Source organism: Sarcophilus harrisii, chromosome 5 (genome assembly GCF_902635505.1).
Source record: "Sarcophilus harrisii chromosome 5, mSarHar1.11, whole genome shotgun sequence".
Classification (NCBI taxonomy): domain Eukaryota; kingdom Metazoa; phylum Chordata; class Mammalia; order Dasyuromorphia; family Dasyuridae; genus Sarcophilus; species Sarcophilus harrisii.
Window position 1 is genome coordinate 12,643,866 of NC_045430.1, and position 27,665 is coordinate 12,671,530.

At 57.6% G+C, this 27,665-nt stretch overlaps 1 protein-coding gene across 1 annotated transcript; it reads right to left on the reverse strand.

Annotated features, from left to right (window-relative positions):
• Positions 1–916: 916 nt before the first annotated feature.
• On the reverse strand, positions 917–27,665 carry GTPBP1 (GTP binding protein 1). Its single transcript, XM_031940830.1, is given in 13 exon segments — positions 917–2,289; positions 2,897–3,094; positions 3,464–3,642; positions 3,938–4,073; positions 4,749–4,931; positions 5,021–5,165; positions 5,650–5,764; positions 6,913–7,036; positions 10,533–10,881; positions 11,491–11,671; positions 23,009–23,120; positions 27,410–27,529; positions 27,531–27,665. Coding segments are annotated over 13 exon segments (2,007 nt in total). The 5' UTR covers positions 27,603–27,665; the 3' UTR covers positions 917–2,196.

Genomic DNA, 27,665 nt, shown 5'->3' on the forward strand with positions numbered 1-27,665 from the left:
GGATCCCGAAGGGATGAGTCCCCATCACTTGGTCACTGCCACGTGGATCCGGGTTAGTGGGTATAGGGTGGCCGCCCCCTCCTCCCCCCAGCCACTTCGCAGGCCAGAAGTCCTAGCCAGCATGGAAGGCAACCGGGGACTCCGAGACTCATTTGCAAACAGCCCGACACAGCCAGGGACCAACATCCAGAGCAGGATGGTGGCCCGCAGAGGGAGGGGCACATGTGACTGCGGAGCATCATGGGAGCGTCCAGCGCGGACCAGGCTGCCAGGACCAGGGCAGGCCTCTGGGAAGACTGGAGAGCGTGAGGGGCTGCTGGCTGGCATTGGGGGGGGCACACTATAGGGCTGGGCAGCATCAGCCACCAAGGCTCCTGCTCCTCCCGTCACCCTCAGTCCAGGTTGGGGGGGGGGAAGGATTCCACCCTAGGGGGGGCTGCCTGAAGGGGCACCTAGGAGAGGCTAAGCAGTTCGCACCCGTGGGGATGGCCTTCGGGCTGTGACCATGGGCACGGCCCTCCACGAGCAGACCTCCAGGACCCCTCGTGGGACCTCCCTGCAGCTTCAAAGTGGCAGGTCCCGTGGGCACCTCCACCCCCCGCTCCGGGCTATCATGACACAGGCCCGAGGCCTTGGTGCCCCATCCTGGTCCTGCCCACCTCACTGGCTCTGCGGGACCCCACATCTCCAGGTGCTCTGGGAGGCCCTATGTGGCTCTCAGCGTCGCGAGCCTTGAAAGGGAGGTCAAGGGAACCCAACCTGCCTGGGATGGAGACACAGTCAAACTGCCCTCCGCAGCCTCTCCTGTGCCAGGGGCACCGGCCTCTCCCCAGCGGAGCAGCCCTGACCCGGCTCCCCTTGATGGGCTGCCTGGAGGAGCTCAGACCGGCCAAGGGAACACGGGAGCCCATTCAACTTGGAACAAACTTTTATTTTGGATGTCAGTCTGGCCGGTCCATGAATGCTGGTCAGTAACAACCAGGGCAAACACCTGGGGGTGAGGGGGGGAAAGCAAGACAAGTCTGGGGAGGGGCCTTGTCTTCCAGTGGGAAAGGGGGCAACAGGGGTGGAAGATGGAGGCTGAGGGAGGGCACCCCCCAGGCTGTGGATCCTCCCCCTTCCCAAGGCTGCCCCCACAGCTAGTCCCATCCCCAGCCTGAGCATCTCTGAGGCACACAGGTCCCTCCTGAACCGCAGGCTTTGGAGCAGGCCATGGAGGCCTCTCAGCGCCCGGGTCCCCAACCTGCCCTAGGAGTGGCCACAATGGGGACAGGGTGGAGATGCTGGAAGGGCGAGAGGGTTCGTATGGCTCAGGAGGGCGATGGAAACAGCTGCCCCACCCACTCGGGGAAGGGGTCCCCAGCCCACAGGGGACTTCATAAACACGACCCTCAGCAGGCTGGAGGCCCCCTTCTGGGCCAGAGTGAAAGGAGGAAGATGGGACTTCTCCAGAATCCCCAAAGCCAACTCCAAGGGACTGGCAGGGGGGTCTCACTCTGGGGCTGCTGGGCTGAGGGGGGGAAAGGGGGGATTGTCTCCAAAAGGGGAAAAATGGCAGCCCCCCACGGTGGGCCGAGGGACAGGCTAAGGCCGATCTGCGGCCCTCCCATCCAAAGTTAAGCGCTTGGGACATTCCTCTTCCAGGGGAGGGGGGACTAAAAAGAGATGGAGTGAGGGTGAGGGGGCGGCGCTCCCATTCTCGCCTCCATTTCAGACAGAAGCGGGGGGCCGGGGGGGCCGCTCCTGCCGCTGTGCTCTCCAGAGAGGGGGAGGCCGGAGTATGGCGGCCCCCGCCCCTCGGCCTGTCGGTCGGAAAACCCCTGAGGATGGCTACACGGAAATGGCCGAGGCACGGAGGGTGGACGGGCCTGCCAGCCAGCCTAGCCGCCTTCATCTGCACACACACACACACTCTCTCTATATATATTTATATATATAATAAAAAGGAATAAAAACTAAGGGCCCAAGATGTACAAAAATGTGTCAGGGAGAGGGGGGCAGAGGGGCCGGGAGGGACGTGGGGGCTGGTCAGTCCCGCGCTCCTCCAGCCCCTTTCTTGAGCTTATAAATTACAATCCTGGGGGAAAGGCTGGAGGGGGAGGGGGGGGGGGAGGGGGGGAAACAGCTGCTTGGCTTCGTCCTAGGTGGGGGGCAGACAGAAGGGTCCCAGGGAAGACTGGGGGAGGCAGGAGGGGCTCAGCAGCCGCTGGCCGGCATCACACAGGCCCCCTGGGCCTTCACTTTGTGCCGCTGGCCTCCCCGTCGACGGCCCCCGCTGCTGGGCTTGGGCTGCAAGAGAGAACGGGGGAGCCTGAGCCAGGACGCAGGGGTGGGCAGAGAGTAAGGAGCCCAGGGGCTAGTTCCTGGCCCACGCCACCACTGGGTGCCCTCGGGAGCCTCAGTCTGCCCATCTCTAAAAGGGGAGGGCCGCTCCTCCTCTCATATGGGCTCATGGGAAACTAAGGACCCTGACATGGGAAGGACCTCGCCTGACCACCAAGGGCTCAGAAGGACCGGTCCGAGAGCATGGCGGCGAGCCAAGCGCCAAGGGGCACAGAGCCAGATGGGGAGGGGGCAGGCGGCCACCCTCCCCAGCTGGCTCCCAGCAAGCCCTGAGTAACTTGGGGCCTTCACAACCCGGGGTCTCCCCATCCTGGGCAGCCTGGCAGAAGGAATGTCGAGAAGGGGAGAGAGGAGGTGAGCAAAAGACAGAGCAAGCACGAGGGAGGGACCAAGGGACAGCGCGGGCCCAGTGGGGCAAAGGCCTCACACGGTGATCCTCAGGGTGACCCGGGAAGAGAAAGGCAGCGGAAGCCACAGTGAGGGGGGGAGCAGGAAGAGCGAAGGGCAAGCTGCAGGGGACCTCCCCACAGCCCGCCGGGCCCCCCAGACCTACCTGGGGCTGAAGGATGCTGGAAGGGGTGGGCTGGACGGCCCCCGCTGGGGAGGCTTCCTCTCCGGAGGGCGCCCCTGCTGCCAGCCCACTGGGCAGCCCCCCGTCCTCTCGTTTAGTCAGGGGCCCCTTTTTTGTGGACTGCATCTTGATCTGCTGGGGTTTGGCGTTCATTGGGGAGTTGTTGGTGGTCTGGAGGAGCTGAGAGGCCAGGGAGAGAAGGAGGAGTTGGCAGCTGCCCACATTGGGGGTCAAAGGCAGCCACAGAGGCTCAGTGGGGAAGGGAGCCAAGCAGCCATTCCCTCCTCCTCCCGGGCCCTCCCCAGGTATAGACACCCGTCCTGTCCAGGGCCTTCCCTCTGTCTGCCTGCACAGGCCCTGCCTCCCTCCCTTCCACAGGGCCAGTCACCAAAGGCTTCCATGTCTGCCCCCGGCCCCTGCCCAGGGCCTGCAGTCCTGCCCCAAGCCCCTGGAGGGTGCAGCCCAAAGGGCAGATCTGGACAAAGGGGGGCTCCCCCCTGGGCCACCCCCCAGGCAGTCGGACAAGGCAGGGGGAGGGCAGGGGCCAACCTTGGTGATGGTGCCCACGGCCTTAGTGCGGCCCTCTCGGAACACCAGCCTCTGGTCTATGTGCAGGTACTCAGGCGTCTTAATGAAGCGGAAGTGGACCGTGGCCTTGTCTCCGGTGCGCAGACAGTCTTTGTCCATGCTCAAGATGGTGGCAGTCTGCCGGATGCTCCCACAATGCACTGCCACAGGAATGGGGGGATGCTCATCTTGGGGAAGGGGCTAAAGAGGGTGGGGCCCAGATGACCTCGGGACAGACTAACACGGTATGTTTGCCGAACAAAACTGAGCTGAGACAAACTGCACGCTCTGCCCTCCCGGACCTCAGAGTTTGGGAGAGGGGCCAACTGAGGGCATAGATGGGGGGAGGAAGAGTCAGGGGGGACAAGGGCTGCTCTTTGTCAGCTCCCCCCGACAGCAGCAGCAGAGGCACGGGCGGGATAGGAGGGGGCACTCGGGGCTGGGATGGTCACCTACCCATTGCCTGGTATCGTGGGCTGATGGTTGTGGGGTGATGGAGGACCAGGATCTCTGCCTCAAACTCCCAGGAGGCTTGGGGATTCAGGCGTGGAGATACCATGACCATGCCTTTCCGTATGGAGGAGCGCTTAATCTGAGAGGGTGGGGACCGAAATGAGTGCCCTGAGACTCCCCAAGCCACTGCTCAAGAGACCTCGTTTTCTCAGAGGGCAAAGGCCCTCTGAGGGGAGATGAGCCAATCAGCAGCAGGCCTGGACTGTGCACCGGCCTTCCTGGGGCTCTCGGACCATGGGCATAATACCTGGCTGGCATCTGAGGGCTGCCCCCAAGCCTGGCTCAGTGGCTCCCCCCGGCCTGGCTCAGTGGTCCCCCCCAGCCTGGTCCACCTGCCCCCCAGGCCTGGCTCAGTGGCTCCCCCCCCCCCGGCCTGGTCCACCTGCCCCGCCCCAGCCTGGTCTAGCTGCGCCCCTCTCCTGCTCTGCAGCGTCCTCTAGGGCTGGGTGCGAGCCTCCCACACCAGGACCAATTTCCATAAGCCCCCCAGGGAATCTCTGTCCTCCCCCCAGCCCCAGAGGAGCTCAGGGGGACCATTCTAAAGCAGGGCTTTAGAACGATCTCAGGGTCTCTGGCGCACTTGGGCCCACAGAGCCCTTCTCAGGACATGGTGATACCGCACAAAACAAAATACACAGGGTTACCAAAGAAGCCACCATATTAACCAAATGCCCCCAGGCGCCACGCTTAGGCTCCTACTTTCACCTAAGCCCTGGCCTGGGTGGGCTGGCTTGCCCCGTGCCCCCGGCCTCACCTTCTTCAGAGCGAAGGAAGCGGTCTGGCCCCCGCGCACCTCCTTGACTGGCATCCTCTTGCGGTGGATGGACTTCACAGCGATGGACAGGAAGTTGCCCAAGGGGTCAGGGCCCAGCAGCAACGTGTCGTTCAGCTTGATGAGGCCCCTCAGGGTGGTTCCTGACACCACGGTCCCCACTCCCTGGAGGGGAGAGAGCAGGCGTGGAGGCGACTCCGTGGCCAGCTAGCGCCCCCACCCCCACCCCCTGGCCACGGCCCTAAGCCTCTCACCGGAACAGAATATGTGTCATCGATCTGGAACTCAGCGGGCTCGTCCTCCCGGTAACTGGTGCGTGGGGACAGCAGGTTCAGAAACATCTTGAGCAGGTCTAAATTCTCTCCTGTAACATTGGAGATCTGGAATATGGGGCACATCCTAAGCAGGGAGTGAAGAAAAAGTGAGCAGAGGCACGCTGGAGTGACGGCTCCTTCCTTGGGGCCCCCCCCGGGGCCAGACACGGGCAAGCACCCGCTGCGGGGAACGAGAGGTGGGCACCAGGTTCCCTGCCCTGACACAACCTCATCAGCCTGGGGGGACTGAGCTTCTCCAGACTGGGCAAGTGCCCGAGGGGGGCAGCCATGAGGCAGGGCCAGTGCCGCCATGGAAGCAGCCGAGGAGGCCGGGAACCGGCCCCATAGCTCGTGCCCCCCGAGGGGGACGAGCTGAGCTCCCTCCCAGCGCTCCCATGAGAGCCAGGGACCCACAAAGAACGGGGACCAGATCAGTGTGAGCCTCAGTGGGGCCCGGCCGGGGACGAGGGCCCCGGAACAAATGGCACCTGATTCAGAAGAAGCCGAGGGGGGGGGGGGGGGCAGGACAAGGGGCCCGGGGACACGCTCCCAGGCCGGGGCCTCACTACCTCTCCGAGCTGAAGTTGGATGCGGTCACGATCACATCGTCCTTGCTCTGCACCAGCACAGGGATCTTGCGGCAGCCCGGGGACTTGAGCAGGCGCTGCAGCAGCTTCAGCGTCTCTTAAAGGGTGAGAGGGAACAGAATGAGGGCCCGCGCAGCAACCCTCTGGCCGGGCACCCTCAGCACTGGCACGAGCGAGAGACGGACTGGCAGCGGCCGGACGGGCAGAGGAGGGCTAACGGTCATGGCGCCTAGAGCAGCAGAAAGAAGGGACACAACTCTGCGGGGTGGCCTACCCCAGGAGAGACCGGGGTGCAGAGGAAGCAAAAGAGAGACAGAGCAAGAGGCAGCAGGGAGAAAGAAGGGAGGGAGAGGGGGAGCCTCCCTGGCCCCTGCCCACCCATCCTGATGCAGCAGCAAGGGGCTCACATGAGGTAAGCCAATCCTTCCCACGAGCCGGCAGCACCCGCAGCCACCCTGGAGCAGGCCAGGAGGAGTAACCCCTGACACCAACTCTGCCCGCAGCTGGGAGAAAGAAAACCCCGCCCCACAGGAGGCAGCTGCAGGCTTGGGCCCACCCTCCTGGCGAGCACAGGCCCCCCTCAGGCAGAGAGGAAGCTCTTCGTACACCCAGTGCCCCCCATACGCCCCCACCATGGAAGAGCACTGGACAAATTGAGCCCAAGGTAAGGAAAACCTTCCTAAAGACCAGCACCGTCCCAAAGGAATCTGTATGGACCCTGGTCAACAGTGCCGCAGAGGGGATTCTGGGAAGTGACTCCAGGGCCTGTCCCAGAACAGCTGGGACCTGCCCCCAAAATGCAGCTCCCCTCAGTCCCCAGACCCAAAGAGGGGGACGCTGGGCCCCTTCCTCAGCAAGGCGGGCGCCTCCCACGGGCACCAGTCTGAACTACACAACTAGTCACAAGGGAGAGAATCAGCGCGAGCTCCAGGGGAAAATGGGGGAAGAAGCCTCTTTCAGCGAGGATGGGCTGGAGTGAGAGAGGGGGAGGGAGGAGTGGCAGCTGGGCAGGGAGCCAGAAGGAAGGACGGCTTCCACACCCGGTAACCTGCCTCTCTCGGCCTCCAGACTGTCGCCCCCGGTTCTATTCGGGACCCAGAGGGGAAAGTCACTCAATTTAAAAAGACATTTTTTGGCCAAGGTCCAAACAAGAAACGAGGAAGAAGATGATCCCGGCTTGCCGGAGGGAGCCAGTGTGGGCAGCCCCCCCGGAGAGGCCTCCACTTGCAGAGAGCTCCCAGTTACCTTGCAGGATGTTGGCGGGACACATGTCGATCTTGGTGACCACGACGAAGACAGGAACATTAAGTGCCAGTGCCAAGCCCAGGTGCTCCTTGGTCATGCCCACGATCCCGGCATTGCTGCCCACCTGCCCCAGACAAAGAAAGGAACCGTGAGCAGGAGGGCGCCCCCGGCCCAGGAGGAAAAGGAGGAACAGGGCAACGGTGCGCGAGATTGGACACTGGCGGCGCCCCGGCCCGATACTGGCCAGATGGGGGCCAGCCCCATCATCAGCATGGAGACCTCCCTCCACCAAAGCAGAGTGGTCACGGGCACTGGGGCTGCCAACAAAGAAGCCCAACGGCACAGGCTGCAGGCTGGAGAGACCCAGAGCACCCAGAGCTGGCCCCGGGAGCTCCCCTTGCTGGGAGAGAAGGCCCTCCCTAGTGTGTGGTGGAGCCAGTTCCAGTGCCCAGAGCAGGGGGGGCCTCCTGCTGTGCCATCCATTCCTACGGCACGCACTTACAAGACTCGTGGCCCAAGATGGTGGTGACAACCACGTGCACCAAAAGGCATGACGGGCGCATAAGGACACAAGAGAAGGTTACAAGAGAACCGACAGCAGGGGAAAGGTCTCCAGCTCACGGTGTGAGCTTCTCTGGCAGACTTATAGTGAGACATGGCTGAGGAGGTCTGCATGGGCCAGGGGCCCCCACCTTGCCCCAAAGGGGGCCCCACCTGCACCCACAGACTGAAAAACAAAGGCTCTGGGCTCCAGAAGTGACGTTTTCTTGAAAGGGCCTGTCTAAGGCCATCCGTGGCTCTAAGACCCTGCCTAGAATTCCGATTACACTCGTGGTCAGGAACCAGAACTCAGTAGGAAAGATTTCTCATTTTAATTCCAAATTAAAAGCAGCTTCCACACCTTTGTTCCACTGGAAGTTTAATGGCCGCCCATCAGTTAGAGAATGGCTGAATAAATTGTGATATATGAATGTTATGGAATATTATTGTTCTGTAAGAAATGACCAGCAGGAGGATTTCAGAAAGGCCTGGAGAGACTTACACGAACTGATGCTGAGTGAAAAGGGTAGGACCAGGAGGTCACTGTACACGACAACAAGTTTATACAAGGATCAATTCTGATGGACATGGATCTCTCAACAATGAAGTGATTGAAGGCAGTTCTGATAGACTGGGGATGGAAAGAGTCTTAAACACCCAGAGTAAAAACTATGGAACTGAATGTGGATCAAATTATAGTATTTTTACCATTTTTGTTGTGATGGTGTGTGTTTGCTTGTTTTTTTCTTTCTCATTTTTCCCCATTGATCTGATTTTTCTTACACAATATGACAAATATGGAAATGTTTAGAAAAATTGCACAGTTAACCTATATTGGATTACTCGCTGTCCTATGTGAGGAGGGTGGGAGGAAGGGAAGGAGAAAAATTTGGAACCCAAGGTTTTGCCAAGGCAAATGCTGAGAATGATCTTTGCATCTATTCTGAAAAATAAAAAGCCATTAAAATATTCTGCTATTTTTGTTTTCCTTCTCAGGTTATTTTTACCTTCTTCCTAAATCCGATTTTTCTTGTGCAGCAAGATAATTGTATAAATATATATACACCTATATTGTATCTAAGAGATGCTTTTTATTTTATTTTATTTTTTTAATTATAATAACTTTTTATTGGCAGAACCCATGCCAGGGTAATTTTTTACAACATTATCCCTTGCACTCACTTCTGTTCCAATTTTTCCCCTCCCTCCCTCCACCGCCTTCCCCAGATGACAAGCAGTCCTATATATGTTGAATATGTCGCAGTATATCCTAGATACAATATATGTGTGCAGAACCAAACAGTTCTCTTGTTGCACAGGGAGAATTGGATTCAGAAGGTAAAAATAACCCGGGAAGAAAAACAAAAATGCAACCAGTTTACATTCATTTCCCAGTGTTTTTTCTTTGGGTGTAGCTGCTTCTGTCCATCCTTGATCAATTGAAACTGAATTAGGTCTCTTTATCAAAGAAATCCACTTCCATCAGAGTACATCTTCATATAGTATCATTGTTGAAGTATATAATGATCTCCTGGTTCTGCTCATTTCACTCAGCATCAGTTCATGTAAGTCTCGCCCAGCCTCTCTGTATTCATCCTGCTGGTCGTTTCTTACAGAAAAATAATATTCCATAACATTCTTATACCACAATTTACCCAACCATTCTCCAATTGATGGGCATCCACTCAGTTTCCAGTTTCTTGCCACTACAAAGAGGGCCGCCACAAACATTTTGGCACATACAGGGTCCTTTCCCTTCTTTAGTATCTCCTTGGGATATAAGCCCAGTAGAAACACTGCTGGATCAAAGGGTATGCACAGTTTGATAACTTTTTGGGCATAATTCCAGATTGCTCTCCAGAATGGTTGGATTCGTTCACAACTGCACCAACAATGCATCAGTGTCCCAGTTTTCCCGCATCCCCTCCAACATTCAACGTTACTTTTTCCTGTCATTCTAGCCAATCTGATAGGTGTGTAGTGGTAGCTCAGAGTTGTCTTAATTTGCATTTCTCTGATCAACAGTGATTTGGAACACTCCTTCATATGAGTGGTAATAGTTTCAATTTCATTATCTGAAAATTGTCTGTTCATATCCTTTGACCATTTATCAACTGGAGAATGGCTTGGTTTAAGAGATGTTTTAACATGTTTAACATGTATGGGACTGCCTGCCATCTGGGGAGGGGGTGGGAGGAAGGAGGGGAAAAGTTGGAACAGAAGTCTTTGCAAGGGTCAATGTTGAAAAATCACCCATGCATATGTTCTGTCAATAAAAAAACTATAATGAAATGGAAAAAAAATTCTGCTAACAGTCCTCCAAAATAATAGATTTCCTATGTCACCCGACAGACTGTTTTTAGGTATTTATAAACCCAAATGAGGCTTCAGAAAGCTGGAAGCCTGAGGGCTCAAATAAACCTTTCCTCATCAGGGGTTACCAAGTGAAGGCACGGTACAGGCTGAGGTCACACACAGGGCTGTTCTCCCCCAAGCATCTGTGTGGGTGAGCTGCTATGAGCAGATGCTCACGTAGGGACCTGCTCACACGAGCAGCAGGACGACGAGGGATGGCTCCGGGGAGGCTGGCCGACACAAATTCTGCCTTCCACCAAATCTTGTAGCCTCGTTACTTATGAGGCTGAAAATCTAACGGATTTCCAACGTTCATCACTTCAGCCGCTTCAGACCAAAACCCCCATCGGCTACAAGGCCCAGCGCTGTCCCCCTTTCCATTTCCTTTGTATAGGACAAGCCTGGACATCTCGGACCCCTGCCAGCACATCCTCTCCTTTCCCAGCTGCTCCCAACCCTCCCCACTGCCCAGAGGCAATGCTTCTCTCCCTTTATGAGCGATAGTATGTCCCTGGCTCCTCAGGTAAGACGTCCTGGGGCCCGGGCTCTCCAGAGTGACCTCTGTCCCACAGACCCCTCTCTGGTGCTCACTAGCTCGCTGAGAGGGTCCCTGGACTTCCTGTGTTTTGGGACAGCGCGCAGATCCAGCTGGGATGCCGCCCTCTCCCCTCCTGTGGCCGCGGCTCCCCAGGTGTCACCCCCGGCAGGATGGCCGCCACACTCACCATGAGCATGCAGAAGTCAGGCAGGTGGCCCGTCATGCCGAAGACCGTGGTCTTCAGGTACTTCTCGTGGCCGGCCAGGTCTATGAAGGTGATGACCTTGGTGGACTTCTCGCAGATCTTGGTCCACTCGAGGCTGCCCCCGTGGCTGTCGGGCTTGTTCACCACATTGCCCTCGCTGTCGAAGCCCAGGATGTCATTGCCCACGCTGCTGGTGCGGCCGGACTCCATCTCGTGCTTGTGCCGGAAGAGCTTCTGCCGAGCGAAGCCGCGGCCATTGTCCAGCTCCCCATGCGTCAGGACCCCCAGCAGCGTGCTCTTCCCTGCATCCACATTGCCCACCACAGCGACCCTGCGTGAGGGTGGGGGACGTGGGTCAGTGAAGAAAACACCCCCCGCATCTGCAGCTCAGGCCTTGGTCTCCCAAGCCTCAGAAGGCCAGATCCTGGCTCAGTGCCGTCCTGGGCCACATGCCCACAGACGGGTCAGGTCCTGAGCCTGGCACATAGCAGAAGACCTCCTGGGCTCTGGCTAGATGGACGTGGGGAGCTCCCGCATGGCTGGGCTCGGGCCAGCGGTGCTGCTCCCAGAGGCCTCCCTCTCCTTTTCCTCTCCAAAGCCAGCGGGAAAACCCAACACCAAGTTCCCTATTTGCCCTTTGGTCTCGCCCTGGACCTCCCTTTCCCCAGCTTGGTCTCGCTGGGGACAAAAGGACAAACGCTGGGTTCCCCCCAGAGGTCCCTGGCTGTCGTTCCCACTCCTCATCTCCTGGCTCCCCCAAACCTAAACCCCGATGGGAAAATTTGGGGATGGGGCCTGTCCTTTCTCTGTGGGTCTACACACTCCTGCAACGGGCATGAGCAAGTAAGTGAGGGAAAGCAGAGGCTCGCCAAGCCTGTGGCGTGGGCCAGGGCAGATGGAGGGAAGGCCGGGGGATCCAGGGGTGGGCGAGCCGGCTCACCTGACCTCCAGGAAGTCATTGTCTCCAACCCGCTTCCGGACAAGGTAGTCCCGCACTCGGCCACCGGCCTCCTGGTGCTCCCGGAGGAGGATGACGTCGGCCTCCATCTGCTCGGCCATGCTCTTCACGGTGGCGTATGAGGCCTCCATGTCGGCCTCACTCAGCCCATACTCGGTTCCGTCTGCAGAAAGGTACTTCCGTTCATTCAGAGAATTGACCGAGCCCCCTCCAGTCCTGCCCACAGGCCTTCCGCACCCTTCATGACTCCTGAGCTGAAGCCTGCCCAGGACCGGAACGACAGGGGGTGGTAGCACGAGGACACCCGGGGGCGCAGGGGGCAGGCAGGGGCTTTGGCCTGGGCATGAAGCCACCACGGCAGCCCCTCCTTCCAGACCTCCCCAAGAAGGCTGAGACGTCTGCTGGGCTTTGGGGCTCTGGGGAAGTCTAGAGGAGCCTTTCTGGTAGGCTCACGTTTTTAATGTACGCAGGACTGCCGAGGGAGCCACTTTTAAAGGCGCCCAACAGAGAAATATTGTCAAAAACGAGCTCCGGGGCAGTCCTCCCTGCTCCTAGTGAGGGCCGGAGGGAGGCCCTGCTGTGGGTGCCAACAAGGCAGTGCCAGGCTGAGGTCCGGCCTCTGCCCATGGCCCTGGGCTCAAGTCAGGCCCAGAAAGGAGAGAGAGATGCCATTCCTTGCCCCTGGACCAGCGCCAGAGACTGAGGCTCCTGAAGCCCAGCCTCCTTGCCTCCAGTTCTGAGCATGAGGAGGCAGTCCAACCTCAGCTCCCTGTGTCACTGCAGCTACCGAGCAGCCCCTAGGACCCTCCCCATAAGCATGACGTGCTCCTTTTCCGTGCCAGGAGCGGCCCCTCAGCCCAGGGGAGCCCTGCTTGCCAGCCCAGGCCCCAGGCACCCCTCATAGAACAAGCACAGCCTCCCTCCCTTCCCCCGGCCCTGCTCTTAGCATCTTGGGGGCCACAATGACAATGAGAGATCACGGGGATGACACGCTCACTCCTCAGAGTGCCCGCCTAGGGCCTGCCTGACCCCGGCTCTGCCCCAGCACGGCCCTCGGCTCCTCTCCCTCTTGAGCTTCCCATGCCCACCCTGGAGCCTCTCCGCCATCTGTGCTGGGGCCGCTCTGTGTGTTCATCCCCATTCCCCAGTCTCAGCACCTGCCTCTACTCTGCGGAGACAAGCCACGCCAGGGAAGGACCGCACCTTCACTTGCCCTCTCCTCCCCACCAGGAGACGCCTCTCTTCCGAAGGGAGCCCAGCCTCTTCCTGGACCCCTGGGGTCATGCCCTCCTCTAAACACTCACCTCTATACAGTTCATCATAAAAATGGGGAGGAGGGGAGCACAAACATTATTGCTCCCACTTGGCAGAGGTGGAAACTGAGGCTGAGAGCGGTGCTCTTCAGAACTGGTGGCAGCTCCGCTCCCCTCCCCCCAGTCCCCCTGCTGCCCAGCGCCACTTCCAAAACCTTCACAGTCCCCCACACCTGCAGATAACCCAAGCCTAGCATTCGAGGCTCTCTGTTGCTAAGCTTGACCCGCTCCTAGTTCACCCCTCAGTCCCCAAGGTTCCAGGGGGAACCTGACCCTCAGCCTCCTCATCTGTGAAAGGGGGGCTGGTTAATCAAGCCCAAAGTGCCAACCTCACAGGACTCTGGGGAAGACCCGACAAGACAGCGCCTGCCATAAAGCGCTCACAGACTCCACAGGCCGCGTCCATGTCAGAGGTCATTGCGCCCGCCCCATCATCCCATGCAGAGGTGGCAGCTGGGGACGGGGCTCCCCACCTCTGGGAAGCAGAAGGCCTTGCTGACCCCCTTCCCAAGAAGCGGGGGAGCCCACACTGCAGCCCCAATCTCCCCGGCGGCTAGACGCAGCTCACCCTTCCACCAGACATCCTGAGCCCCCCCCCACTGCCCGGGCTGCCTGAGCAGGCTACCCTCCCACTCACGTGCCCCCGGGGCAAAGCATCCTCGAGGAAGAACGAGAGCAAGCTGCAGAGACAGCTCCGAGTTCAGAGGACACGGAGCGCAAGTGAGGAGTCAGGAGGAGACTCGGTCTGTCCAAAGCCAGCCAGGAGGCCACAGGACAGCAAGGGGGACATGGGGACAAGGGCTGGGGTGTACACATGGAGAGGCTAAGCGGGCAGGGGGAAAGCAGGGTGGGCAGAGAGCCTGGGAAGACAGGGGCGCTTTCTGTCAGACATCACTGCCCACCTTGACTGGAGAGAGGTGTGGGAAAGAGCTCCCAGGCCCAGCCCAGGGGCACCAGAGGCACCTTCACTTGTGTGGCTAAGGGAGCTCTCTCCCCCCTTCCCTGTCAGTCTTTCTGTCCCACCCCCCTCCTCTTTTCTTTCTGCCTCTCTCCCCCTTTTTCTCTTCTCTCTATTCCTATCTCTGTCTCTCCTCTGTTCTTTTTTCTGTCTGGCTTTCTCTTCTGTTTCTCCGTCTCTCCCTTTGTGTCTCTATTCCTCTCTCCATCTCTCTCTCCTTTCCCTGTCTCCTCTCTCTTCTGTCTGACTTCTCTTTCTTTCTGTCTGTCCCTCCTCTCTGTTCTTCTCTGTCTCTCTCTCCCTCTCTATCCTCTGTTTGTCTCTCCTTTCTCTCTCCTCTCCCTGTCTTCTTTCTCTTCTCTCTGTTCCTGTTTGTTTCTGTTTCTGTTTGGCTTTCTCCTTTCTTTCTCTCTTCCTCTGTCTCATTCTCTCTTCTCTGTTCCTCTCTCCATTTCTCTCTCTCTCCTCTCCCTGTCTTCTGCCTTTCTCTTTTCTCTATTCCTGTTTGTTTCTGTCTGGCTGACTTTCTCCTTTCTTTCTTTCTCTGTTCCTCTCTCCATTTCTCTCTGCTCTTTTATCTTTCTCTTCTCTCTATTCCTGTTTGTTTCCGTCTGTCTTTCTCCTTTCTTTCTTTCTCTGTTCCTCTCTCTGTCTCCGTCTTCTGCCTTTCTCTTCTCTCTGTTCTTGTTTCTGTGTGTGTCTCTGTCTGGCTTTCTCCTTTCATTCTCTGTTCCTCTCTCTGTCTCCCTGTCTTCTGCCTTTCTCTCTTGTTTCTGTTTGTTTCTGTCTCTGACTTTCTCCTTTCTTTCTGTTCCTCTCTCCATTTCTCTCTGCTTTCCCTGTCTTTTATCTTTCTCTTCTCTCTGTTCCTGTTTGTTTCTGTCTCTGTCTCTGTCTCCCTCTCCTCTCTCTCTGTTTTCTGTCTGGCTCTCTCTCCTCTCTCTCTGTCCCTCCCTCTGACTGTCTGCCTGCCTCTCGTGCCCCGGTGAAAATCCCGTTCCCTCCCAGAGTTAATGACACAGAAAGAGCAAAGGCAGGCCGCCAAGTCCAGCATGGCGCCTGGAAGTTGAGGAAGCAGACTTCAAAGAGAGCCCAGGTGTGATATCATACTCCAGCTAAGGGTTAAGGCCTAAAGACTCAAAAGGGAGTAATTCAAATGAGGAAGAAGAACAGGAACTGGCTGGACAGACGTGTGTGTGGCCCAGGGAAATCACCAGCCCCCTGGGAAGGGAGGGGGAAGCCTGGCCAGCAGGGTGCCAGAGGGGACCGGGTTGGACCACCACACGGTCTGGAGTCTCTGTCAGAGACAACAATATCGAAGCTGAATAATCAAGACAAAGAGAAAAGGACACAATTACAAGGCTGCAGGAACCCAACAAGGGATAGGCAAAATCACCAAGGAAAAAACAGATAATACTGATAACCTGAAATGTAAAAGTCCTTACATAAACAAGATTAATGCAATTAGGACAAAAAGCAAGCATCAGTGGGAAGATTAAAACCTTCTAACAAATATCTTAAGTAACTAACAAGTCTATACAACTAACCAAGGCAAACCGTTTCCTGGCAGCTAAGTGGTCAAATGGTATGGACAGTTCTCAGAAAAAGAACAGAAATGATTAACAAACGGCCACAGGAGAGAACTGCAACTCAATAACAATCAGGAAAAGACTCAGAAGACCTTGGGTGAAATGGTGATGCCGGTGGAGCTGTGGAAAGATGGGCACACTGGTACAACCATTCTAGAAAGCTCAAAGTGACAGAGACGTCCAAACCCTGTGACCCAGACGCCATACGGCTAATCGGGTACCCCAACAAGGGCAGTGACCCCCACCAAAAAAAGCTTCAAATAATCTGTGGTATTTACAACAGCCCTTCTTGTGGTTCTTTGATACTGGAGTGAGAGGGGATGCTCATGCCCTAGGTATGGATTCATCAAGTATGCCGGTGAAGCAATGAGGCAAGGGGATAGGGCAGGGCAGGGGACCACAGACCACACCTGCCCCACTTCTTTTCAGAAGGAAATTTGTAGGATTTCATGAATGAGGAATAGCACATACATTCATAGATATTAAAAATATATATATTTTTAAAAGATTTATATATATATATATGATCCATCTTGCTGATTTTTTTGTCTTTTTGCATTTTTTAAAAAATGGTCATAAGCAATGGTTTCTGGGAGATAGAGCTATATCGGGAAATTTAGGTGAAAAATAAGAGATATCAATAAAAAATGTATTTAAAAAAACAGAATGTGGTAAAATTATAAGGACCAAGCTTGGTCTTAAAGAGGAGATGGGAAAAGGTCCCTTTCCCAGCCTCCCCAACGTACTTTTTACAGCTGTGAAATGAGAATATTAGAGTTTCTGAATATCTTGCTTACTTTTATTAAATTCTGTTATGCTCCCACCCTTTTAAAAACGTATCATGTCAGGGTTCACAAACCCTTAAAGGATCCATGGAGTCCAGGAACCCAAGTGGGGGAAAAATTACACCTTTAATTTTCAGTAATGTCTAAGTGAAACTCGGTATTTCTTTCTATTATGAAATTATCCTTTTTTTATTCTAAGGAGCTACTAGTTTCCACAAGCTGCCCAGGAGGACCATGATGTAAAAAAGGTTAAGGACATTGTTAAAAGGGATGAGCAGCAGAGTCGATCATAAAAGCACCCTTCTCCCAAAAATGATATGAAGATCAAACGAGCTAATATCTGTAAAGCACTGAGCACACAGGTCTCTATTAGTTATTTTTATTATTATAAGGATAGCCTGGGAAATGTAGATGATGTAAAAGCAAAAATGGCAAAAGATCCCCTACAACTTAAAAGAACAAAATCACTTCAGAAGCGCTGAGGCTCCCAATGAGCCTGGCCTGGCTTGGACAAAGCAAAGGACAACAAAAGGGCGGCTGCTTTATTTCTGGTTTGTCTCCAGCTGCGTTGCAGTTAAACAGAGGATAGTGAGGGGACAATGGCGAGGGATGACAGGACAAGGTGGGACAGCGCCACTCTGCGGCTCCCGTTTCCAAGCCAAGGAGAACAGTCTTTATACTGGAAAACACCAAAAGAATAATGACTGATAAGATAAATGAGGAGGGGCCCCAGCTGCCTTTGGTGAACTCAGGTTGTCAGGCCCGGAAAGATTGGGAGGAGGTGACTGGGAGAGGGGCCATGGAGTCAGAGAAAGGAGGTCCCCGACCCAACATCCAAACACAGGGTCTGCAGACTCTGGGCTGATGAGTCTGACTTTGGTTCCCAGAAGACAGACTGGCTCACTGTGAATATCTGGTCACGAGACACCAAAGACAGTCTCTGGATTCTAGCAACACACCTGACGTCCCTCCAACTCTGCTTGTGCAAGCCAGAGAAACAAGACTGAGTGGGCTCGGGGGAACGGTATGCTCGGGCTTGGAGTGCTCCGGTCTTAGCAGTGACTTGGACAAATGAATTTGGAGGGTCCTAGGGCTTGAACTGGGCCACCCTTGACCTGCAGAAAGCAACGATGATAGAGCTAATGTGGCCGAGGAAGGCCCTACCTACAACACCCTCCTGACAGGGTGGAGTCTGATGATATGCAATCAGGACAAATAATAATTCCCAAGTATGTGATGGAGGAGAAATGGAGAGGGAGCAATTTGTCTGAGAAAGGCCAGAAAGGTTCTAAGTGGACCGCAAGCCCCAAGGGTCACAGCCCTCCTCAGGAGCCAAAAGGCTCCCCAGATCGTGGGCATCGCCTGCTGGCCGAAAGAGGTGGTCACAGAGGACAGCAGGAAGGCTGGATTCGGTGCCACATTTTAGGAAGGCTACCAGGTCCAGAGGCAGGCCTATGTCCCATGAAGACCCACAGAGAGGACCTGGAGAGTGGGAGGGCTGAGGTCTGGTCTGTTTGGCCTCCTACGCCAAGAGCTGGGGCAAGGAGGAAGCTGCAACATAAGAAGGGCCAGCCCGTGCAAAGGGCAGTGGGCTCATCCTGCCCCCCGGCCTCAGCAGGCAGGGCCCCCTTCAGCCCCAAATCTAGGATGCGTTTATTGTTTCACTCATTCAGACTCGGCAGGTAATTATGACATGCCAGACCTGGGCTAAGTCACTAGGGTCAAAGAGACAAAAGGAAAACCACGGAGGTTTCCTCCTCAGAGAGACTGAGGCAGGGAAGAAGTCAGGAGCTCTTCCAAACAATGAGAGCTGTCCCAAAGTGGACGGCCTATTCGCCACCTGGGAAATGATCAAAGAATATGAAGTTTTCAAAAGAAGAAATTCAAAGTATCAAGAGGCAGCTGACAAAAATTCTCCAAATCCCTATTAAAGAAACAAATTAAAATAATTCATGGTTCCATCTTGTATGCTTCAAACTAGTAGAGATGGCAGAAAGGCACTAAACTGTGGGTACTCTTGGCCAGGCCAATGCCCTCAAAAAGATCTGAAAGGTGTACACAGGTACTCAATGAAAGTTCTTTTTGTGACATCCAGAACCGGAGCCACGAGGTGCCCATCACTGGGGGAAGGATATGTTAAATAAGTTAGGGTACGGGGTGTGTGATGGAATTCTGTTGCAAAAGAAGAAATGATAAAAGGGGATGATTTCAGAGAAACCTGGGAAGGTTTCAAATGAACTGATGCAGAGCCACTCGAGCAGAACTGGACAATGTAAACAATAATAATTCCACCAAAAGAAACTTTGAAAAACCAAAGAACTCCCACCCCGTTGACCCCATTGATGATCTCCCAAGAGGTGATGAATAAGAGACGAAACAAGACCCTCGTGGGCATTTATTTTGCTTGACTCTATTGCTGACGGGTTTTTTTTTTTTTTTTTTTTTTTTCCTTTTTTCTTTGGTCTTATAAGGAGTTTGGCTTTTTATGAAGGGAAGGGAGAAGAAAAAGAGTAGTTAGGAAAATGTTACCACAGACTTAAAAAGCAAATCCTGAATGAGAGCACGATTGCAACCTCTCCATTTCTACACTTCACACGGAAATGCTCATTTTATCTGGTGTCTGTCCAGAATAAAAGAGAAAACATGGCTCAGTTTAAAATAAAATTCCTTTTTTAAAAAATCTCTGCATCAAAGAAATGTAGTGAGAGCTGCGGCTGGAGAGAGGCCTTCACTCAGAGCTGACCCTGATCTGGTCCAAGACGGTCTAGAGGGAATTTTTTCAACTCTAATTCTGTTTACCCTGGCAGTAAATGACATTACCTTGTTTATTCTAGGCCCAGCAGCAATGTCACCATTAATGTTTGCAGAGCCTCAAAGCTGGAAAGAAGCACAAAGGGCTTCTCCTAACAAAATCCACAGTAGCCCCTGGGGACAGGCCCAAAGGAAGGGCAAACCCAGCTCCTGCCAGCCTTGCTTGTGCCCGGGGGAAATGGCTCTCTGGTCTGGACACTTCAATAACCACTGGGCCGCCCTCCCCTGGTTCCTTTGGTTTCTTTGTCCCGAGGGCTTGGCCCAGAACCTGGCACTATCTCTATTACCTGCTGAGTTCACCAATGAATTCACCCTGAAGCCCTCCCCACCCCCAGATGATGGGGGAGTTAGGTGGCCAACAGCAGGCTTCCCAGGGAAGAATGAGCCCGGTCCCCCTGAAGCCTGCTGGCCGTTCGGAGAGCCGATGACTCTTGTATGCACCCACCCCATCATCACCCCCACTCTAACCAGGAGCAACCCTAGCAGCTGGAGCAGGGAGTCAGGAGAAAGAGTCCAATGACCTGAACCTCAGTTTTCCCATCTATTAAATGGGCAGGAGACTGCCCCACAGGGCAGTGTGCTATGATAAACTGCAAGGACTGTTTTTCTCCCTCTTTGCCCCTCTTCTGCGCAGGCACATTCCTGTACTCGCAGCTCTCCTCTGCCCCTCCGTAGGTCTGGGCAGAGATCCCCAGGGGAGGGACAGCCAGTCTAATTAGAGAGGGCAGCCCGACTCCAGAAGCCCTGCTACAAAGGAAGGCATTATGTCAGGGGCAGGGCTCTACAGACATACCCCACAAAAATTAAAACGCCGCTGACTTGGCAGCCACCAAGTTCCAGGATCAGAAGCACAACAGCCTTATCTGGTCATCACAGGGAAGGGGGGACGAGGCGGCCCCATCCGTCCCAAGAGGCCGAACAGATGGAGGAGACACGGGGGGCCTGTCTGATGGGCCTCTCGGCAGCCAGGACCACCCCAGCTGTCCGAAGTGGGGCAGGTCTGGGGGCCTGGGGCTGGCCACCCTGGCGGGAGGGCCTCCTAGTACAGTACATCAGGCCTGAGCAGGGGAGGGCCACCCTAACCTCTCATAGACTTGAATAGGACTGGAGAAGGGAGACAGAAGGGGATTTCCTCCTTCTTTACAAAGCACAATGTGCTTTCCACCTCAATGCCTTTGCCCTCTACCCCTTCCCTCTTCACTTCCAACCTGCTGGGAAGGTCCCTCTCCCCACCCAAATTACCCTACACTTATTAGCCTAAATCGCTGCCTCATTTCCCAGGCACTCAGCCCACTGCCGATGTGAAGAACAAAATGATCACAGGAGGCCAGGGCTCTCTGTGGGCCAGGCTGGGGGCAGGCCACGAGCTGAGCCCTTCTCTCTGTTCCCTCCATCACCTGGAGGACTACCCTGATCAGCAGACCCCGACCCAGTGAGACATGGGGACGGACGCCGGCCAGGGAAGGGTCCGACGAGGTGGAGATTCATGTCCCACCCTGAGGTGGTGACCAAGTTCTAGGGGTCTAACTAAGCCCAGCTGCTCACTCTCCAAGCTCAGTCAGTCAGCACGCATCCATGGCTAAAAACGGGATGCCACCAACCAGCAGTGAGCGTTCACTCAGGCTCTATCCTGTGTAATTGGGCAGCAGCCCCGGAGGGAAGGGGCCAGGAAGGCGTGCGGAAGGGGCTGAGTGCTCCCTGAGGGAGCAGGGGGGCAGACAAGGAGGGGGAGCACTTCAGGCAGGGGGATGGAGCCACAGGGGGTTACCCAACTCCCACACAGAGTGAGTCACCTTCTTGTTGGTACTAATCCCAGTCCTTTCCCAGGATGACCTAATGAGTATTTCGCCACCATATGGTGCTTTGGGATTGAAGGTACTAATTAGCTGTCTGACGCCGGGCTGGAAAAGACCATTGAGAAGCCACATGAAAGAGGCAGAGCACAGTGGTCCTGAGACCTGGCCCTTCAAAAGGTTCTCCCAACACTGGGCACCCCGAGAGACATCATGGCCCCAGATCTGGAACCGAGATGCCTTAGATGGGCTCATGCCCCTTGCCTCTGGGGCCAGCGCCTCATTTCCATGACCCTGGGCCCCATCTCCATCCTGGCTCCTACTGGGGTCTCCCCCAGGGATCTACCCCAACTCCCCCCCTCTCTTCAGTTTCATCCACTGCCCCTGCTAGGAACACGACTCCTCAGTCTCTGCCTCCTGCCCAGCCCACTTCTGTGGGCCCCAAGCCCGGGGCCTGGCTGGTCCTGACACACAGTGGGCCTTCACAAATGCAAGATGAGTGAATTTCCCAGCAGAACAATCCAAGAAAGCTCATGAGGGAGGGAGGCAGGGCAGGCGGGGTGCGGAGGCTGCACGGGAGGCAGGAAGGCAAGGCTGGGGGAACAAGAAATGGCCTGCAGTGGGACAGGAAGGAGGGGTCCTCAGAGAGAGAGGCGGCAAGCCCAGGGTCCTCTGGTGTCTGGGGAGTGACATCATCTGAGCCCTTCTGAAGCGCCTCTGTTCGTCACACACGGCCCAGCCAGAGGGAAGGATTCACCAGAAGCAAGGACAGAGTGGCAAGCTCGGGTCCAGCCTGGCTCATGGGGCACCAGCACCAGCTACTTTCAGACCTATTCTGCACGAGGATTCACTTGTTCGTTAGCGGGGATGCTTCTAGAGGGAAGGAGGGGGAGTGCCGGAGCCTGGCAGCCGGCTGAGATGGACCAAAGGGAGCCAGCGAAACATTGAAAACGGCCTATGTGGAGCCGAGGGCCGAGCTGGGATGGGCAGCTCCCCTCTCTCGACTTCCTGCGTCCTCCTGTCTGCACTTCTCCTGAATTCCCTGGAGGGAATCAAGCCTTCTTTCATTCACTGGATTTCAAGCTCCATCCCGGCAGGGAGCCCATCTTCGACTCAATCTGACACCGCAGCCGCTCCAAAGACTTGGCGAATGAAGGGGGGAATGTCCCACTCTGAGCCTCCCTGGGCAAAAACCAAGGCCAGAAATGAAGCTGCTCCTTTAACAAGGCCCCCAGCCTCCTGTCAAAGGCAGGCAAGCGGTACACGGCAGGGCCGGACCTGTTTGTGTCACTGGCGCTAAGATGCAGAGGAGGGTCGAAGGCCTCCCGGCCTGTGGGCTCCCTGATCCTCCAAAGGACCAAGGAGTACTTTGGAGGAAAGCCACACGTCGGGGGGCGGTCCTATCCCCCGAAGACCACCAGCCCCAAATGGCCACCCAGCAGGCTCCAATAAAACTCTTCTCTGACAGAGCAGGGTTCCCGGGGAGCAAGCAGCGGAGAACAGGGGCCTCGGCAGGAGTGGGGGATCACGGCGGGTCTGATTCAGTCAGGAGAAGCCAGCAAATGGCTGGGCCCAGGATTTTCCTTGTCTGGGCTCACGGGCAGAGTCAAACCCTGCCGTTCTGACAATCCAGGCTCCATGGGAGCCACAGTTGGGGCCCCGCGTCCCATCACTCCTTGACCTCTCCCCATATGGCCATAAGCACACTGTGAGCCGGAGGGTTTCCTTGTCGTCTTGGTGGGGACAGAAATGCATCCGGGACATCATCTGAAAACTGCCTTTCTCACCCCAACACTAAGGAGCCTCGGTGGGGAGGACCATGGGACCCACGCTCCTTCCCAGCTTCTAGCCCACGACGGTGGGGCAGAATCAGAGAGCCATGCAGAGGGTTCCTCCACATGACAAGTGAGGCGGTGGGAGGGCTTGAAAGGAGACCCGGCAGACTACCAGAGACTTCTGTGAGGAGAGGCTGCTCCTGAGCACCCTGGGCCACCTAGGTTCGCACAGGATGGGCCTCGCAGTGCCGGCCCGGCTCCGAGCACAGCTTGGCCACAGGCCAGCCCGGCGGCAGCTCGTCATCTGAGGCCATGGGGGGTGGGTGGGGTGTCTGGCCAGAGTGGCTCGCAACGACAGTCTACTCAGACCCGAGGGGGTGGCGATCTGTGGCCGTGAAGGGAGCACCGCGGCCCTCCGGCCGAAGGGCGCGCGGATCCCGGGAGTCCTCAAATGCTGAAAGGAGAACGGTGCTCACCTGATCCCTGCCCAATGACATATATGGTCTCTCCGCATCCCTCGTCCATCCTCTCCCACATCTGCCGGAGGAGGCTGTCATACTGCTCTGATGTTGGGCTCACTAGCACCAGCTAGGGGAGAAACCAGAAGGCCTTAGGATTTCCGGGCCCTGCAAAGCTGGCCCAGCCAGAGCTGGCAACCACACAGCCCCTTGCCCCGCTGCCCAGGGCCGGACCACCTCTGCCCTTCCTGGTAGCATCCCTTACTCTGCCCTTCCTGGTAGCATCCCCTCCCCCTGTCCCTGCCCCTCCTCCTGGCACCCCCTCACCCACTGCCCCAGGGTAGGCCCACCTCTGCCCTCCTTCTCTCCCAGCACATGGGAAGCGTCTCAGAGGGGAGAGTCGGGCCTCCGTCTCCTACTAACACAGAAAGGGCTGCGCCTTCTCAGCCTATGTCACTTGAGGCAGGGCTGGCTCCTCCACCCACCCTCGGCCCAAGTGCTCCATGCAATACAAACCCTTGAGAATCGGCCGGCACGGCCCAGGCCGGGGCACTGCTGGGCAGAGGAGTGTCCCCTCCTGAGGCCAAGAACCTCCACCTGCCCAGCTGAGGCTAGCTCCTGAAGCGCCCTACGCCGCTCGATAAACTCCCTGGAGTGGCGCCGGCTCGTGTCTGGACCTCTGGCGTAGGGCACTGGGGGTCCCCAGCAGCTCTCAGAGCAAGGAGCTCAGTCTGGTCAGGAGGAACATGTGGCCAAGCAGCAGATGGGGTTTGGGTCTGTTTACAGACCCATCGTGCTGATTGGGTTAGGGTTTTCTCCAAGTTTCTCAGCCAATGACACATGAGGACCCCTCTGGGAAGAAAAACAGCCCTTTGGGATCCTGAGCTGATTTGCACACAAAGGGGCCTGGCTGTCACTTGGGAAGCCCAAGTGGGCTCAGCTCCCTCCTCCCCGGGAGCTGTCTCAACTTTAGAGCCAACTAGGGAGCTGAGGAAGGCCGGAGGGAGGCCTGGCTGGGCAGCACATGGTGGGGCCTCAGGGGCGTCCTTATGATGACTGTTCACAAAGGTCTGTGTTTAATGCCAGAGACCCCTCTGCTTCCCGTGACCTCCTATGTTATTTTTGCAAGTGTTGAGTCACATTATAGTTCAAGGTTCACTGCACCCACCAGTCATATACACATATTGGGGGGCCACATAATGCACAAAAATCAAGCCTTGGGTGGGCTACACAGGCAGCATGGCTACCTCTGCCCTTCCTTGTGGCACCCCTAGCCCTGCTGCCTGCCTGGAACTTGAGAGGGCACAGGAGGAGAAAGACAAGTTCTCCTGACTCGGAGGGGTCACCCTTTCCACAGTCTCTCTGCTGGGTTGCTGGGAAGCTTGCTCACTCCCTCTCCGTCTCTCATCCATCTCTCTGTCTCTTTCTCCATCTGTCTCTTTCTCTGTGTTCTTCTCTCCCCCTCTCTCTGCCCCCCTCTCCATCTCTGTCTTTTTCTGTCTCTGTCCTCTCCCCCTGTCTCTTTCTGACTCTCTGTCCCCTTCCCCCTCTTCCTCTCTCTCTCCAGGGCTTCTAATATACTCATTTTATGAATGTGTTTCAAGATTTACCCTCCCTCATTCTGTGTGAGGTAGGCCATACCCTCATGATCAGGGCTCCCAGAGGAAAGGGTTTGCCAAAGGTTTACAGGGCTCCAAAATATCAGTGCTTGGAACCCCAGGAGCCCTGACTGGAGTCCCAGAGGAGGAGGCTGGGGCTGGGGGCACTGTTACGAGCCAGGCCTCCTCCTGCTTGGTTTCTGGCCAAGACTCCAAAGCCTCTGAGATCCATGAATAGCTACCAAAGGAGGGGGACCCCCTTGGCCCCCCCACAACAACAGTGCCCCATCAGGGAAAGAGAAGGTGGTGGAAAGCAGAGCTTCCACCTGCCGTATGCTGCTCCTCCTCAGCTGTCGGGTCCTGGGAGGAAGGAGAAGTCTCGGAGCCCAGGAGGAAGAGCCAGTGCCCTGGGGGGAGGGGCATTTCATCACTTCTCTCTGCTAAGGTGGGAGCTCAAGCAGGGTGAGGGCCAGGGGAGAAGGATCCTTGGGAGAAGCTGGGCACCCAAGAGCTGGCCCAGACAGGACAGGTGTCATCCCCGCAAAAGCACAAAGGGCTAGAGGCAGGTGAGGGCTCCCCCTCCAGAGCATCCCCTCCATGATCCTCAAGGTACCTGACTCCCAACCTCGGGGCCATGGAAATCACCCCAACAAGGAGCATCAGGGCCTTGCCGGGCGACTTCCCAGGCCTGTCCAAGTAACGCGGGGGGCCCTTGGGCCCTTGTCCACGAACGATCCCACCCTGTGCCACGGTCACCCTTACACGGCCCGCTGTGGCCACCTGCTCCAAGCTTCCTCCCTCACCAACCTCCCGGGAGAGGGCCGGGCACTCTCCGGGCCGTAACCAAGGATGCAAAGCAAGGGGGTCCCTGGGCTGGGTGCAGGGAGAGACCCCCAGGGCTGAATGGCAGCTCCGGGCCAGCAAGGCCTCTGGCTCTCAGACCGAAAAGTGGGGAATCTCAGACCCTGCCATACCTGCTAGACAGGGCCAGCAGGGCCGGGGTGGGGAGCCAGCTCAGCCGGGTGAATCACCACCATTAGCGGGGGGCCTGGCCCTCAGGGGCCCCGGCCCAGTGCCCCGACCCCTCCCTCTGGGACCCCCAGGCTTGGGCAAGGCGTCCCTGCATGGGCCTGTTTCCTCCTCTTGTAAAAAGAGGGGCTGGGCCAGTCCCAGGTCCCCCCCCAGCTCCCCTCCGGGCCAGTCCCAGATCCCTCCAGCTCCCCTCTGGGAGACCCTGCCTCCCGCAGCCTCAGTCTCCTCCTCTGTAAAGAGTCACTGAGCCAGGCCGAGCCCCCCTCCAGCTCCCCTCCGGGTCCCCTCTGGGTCAGTCCCAGGTCCCCCCCAGCTCCGCTCTGGGTCAGTCCCAGGTCCCCCCCAGCTCCCCTCCGGGCCAGTTCCAGGTCCCTCCAGCTTCCCTCTGGGAGACCCCGCCTCCCGCAGCCTCAGTCTCCTCCTCTGTAAAGAGTCACTGAGCCAGTCCCAGCTCCCCCCCAGCTCCCCTTCGGGTCTCCCCGCCTGCCCCAGCCTCAGTTTCCTCCTCTGTAAAGGGGGGATGAGCCAGTCCGAGGTCCCTCCAGCTCCCCTCTGGGCCCCCCCCCGCCTCCCCCCATCTCAGTTTCCTCCTCTGTAAAGAGTCACTGAGCCAGGCCGAGCCCCCCTCCAGCTCCCCTCCGGGTCCCCTCTGGGCCAGTCCCAGGTCCCCCAGCTCCGCTCTGGGCCAGTCCCAGGTCCCCCCCCAGCTCCCCTCCGGGCCAGTCCCAGATCCCTCCAGCTTCCCTCTGGGAGACCCTGCCTCCCGCAGCCTCAGTCTCCTCCTCTGTAAAGAGTCACTGAGCCAGGCCGAGCCCCCCTCCAGCTCCCCTCCGGGTCCCCTCTGGGTCAGTCCCAGGTCCCCCCCAGCTCCGCTCTGGGTCAGTCCCAGGTCCCCCCCAGCTCCCCTCCGGGCCAGTTCCAGGTCCCTCCAGCTTCCCTCTGGGAGACCCTGCCTCCCGCAGCCTCAGTCTCCTCCTCTGTAAAGAGTCACTGAGCCAGTCCCAGCTCCCCCCCAGCTCCCCTTCGGGTCTCCCCGCCTGCCCCAGCCTCAGTTTCCTCCTCTGTAAAGGGGGGATGAGCCAGTCCGAGGTCCCTCCAGCTCCCCTCTGGGCCCCCCCCCCCGCCTCCCCCCATCTCAGTTTCCTCCTCTGTAAAGAGTCACTGAGCCAGGCCGAGCCCCCAGGTCCCTCCAGCTCCCCTCTGGGCCCCCCGCCTCCCCCCGTCTCAGTTTCCTCCTCTGTAAAGAGTCACTGAGCCAGGCCGAGCCCCCCTCCAGCTCCCCTCCGGGTCCCCTCTGGGCCAGTCCCAGCTCCCCCCCCAGCTCCCCTCCGGGTCCCCCCGTCCCCCCTCCCCGTTTCCTCCTGGGGCCCAGCCTGAGCCGGGCTCGCGGGGGGAGGGGAGGGGGGTTGTCCACGTGGCGCTCGGGGAGGGAGGCGCTCCGAGTGCTTATCTGGGGGGAGGGCTCCCCTCTCTCCGCATCCCTGATAAGCAGCCGCCAGCCCGGGGTTGACAGGCCTGACGCTTCCGGGGTGGGAGTCCCCGAGGCGGCGGGGGACGAGGAGGTGCAAAAGCCAGGGTGCCCTTCCTCAGTTTCCCCCGGGCCTCAGTTTCCCCGGCGGCGGCGGGGCGGGACCAGGCTCGCGCAGCCGGGGGGCCGGGAGGGGCGGGGCCGCGCGCCGTTGCCATGGTGTCGCCCCCTCCCCCGAGCTCTTCCCGGCATGCCCCGCGCCCGGCCTAGGCCCCCCGCCCGCCCGCCCGCCCCGGCCGAGCCCCGGCGGCCCCCGCGCACCTTGCTGGTGAGGTCCAGCTCGGGCTCGCCGTTGAGCGCCTCCCCGTCCTCGCTGCAGTCCGAGTCGAAGCCCGTGTGGAGGCGGGCGGCGGCGGCCGCGGCGCGGGACGCGCCCGGGGGGGCTGGGTTCCGGCGCAAACATACAGGCCGGCACCGGCGAGCCCATCGGGGAGCGGCTTCGCTCCGCCGCCATCTTCACTCGCCTCGGCTGCCTCGCCTGCCCCGCCGCCGCCGCCACTGCCGCTGCTGCCGCCGC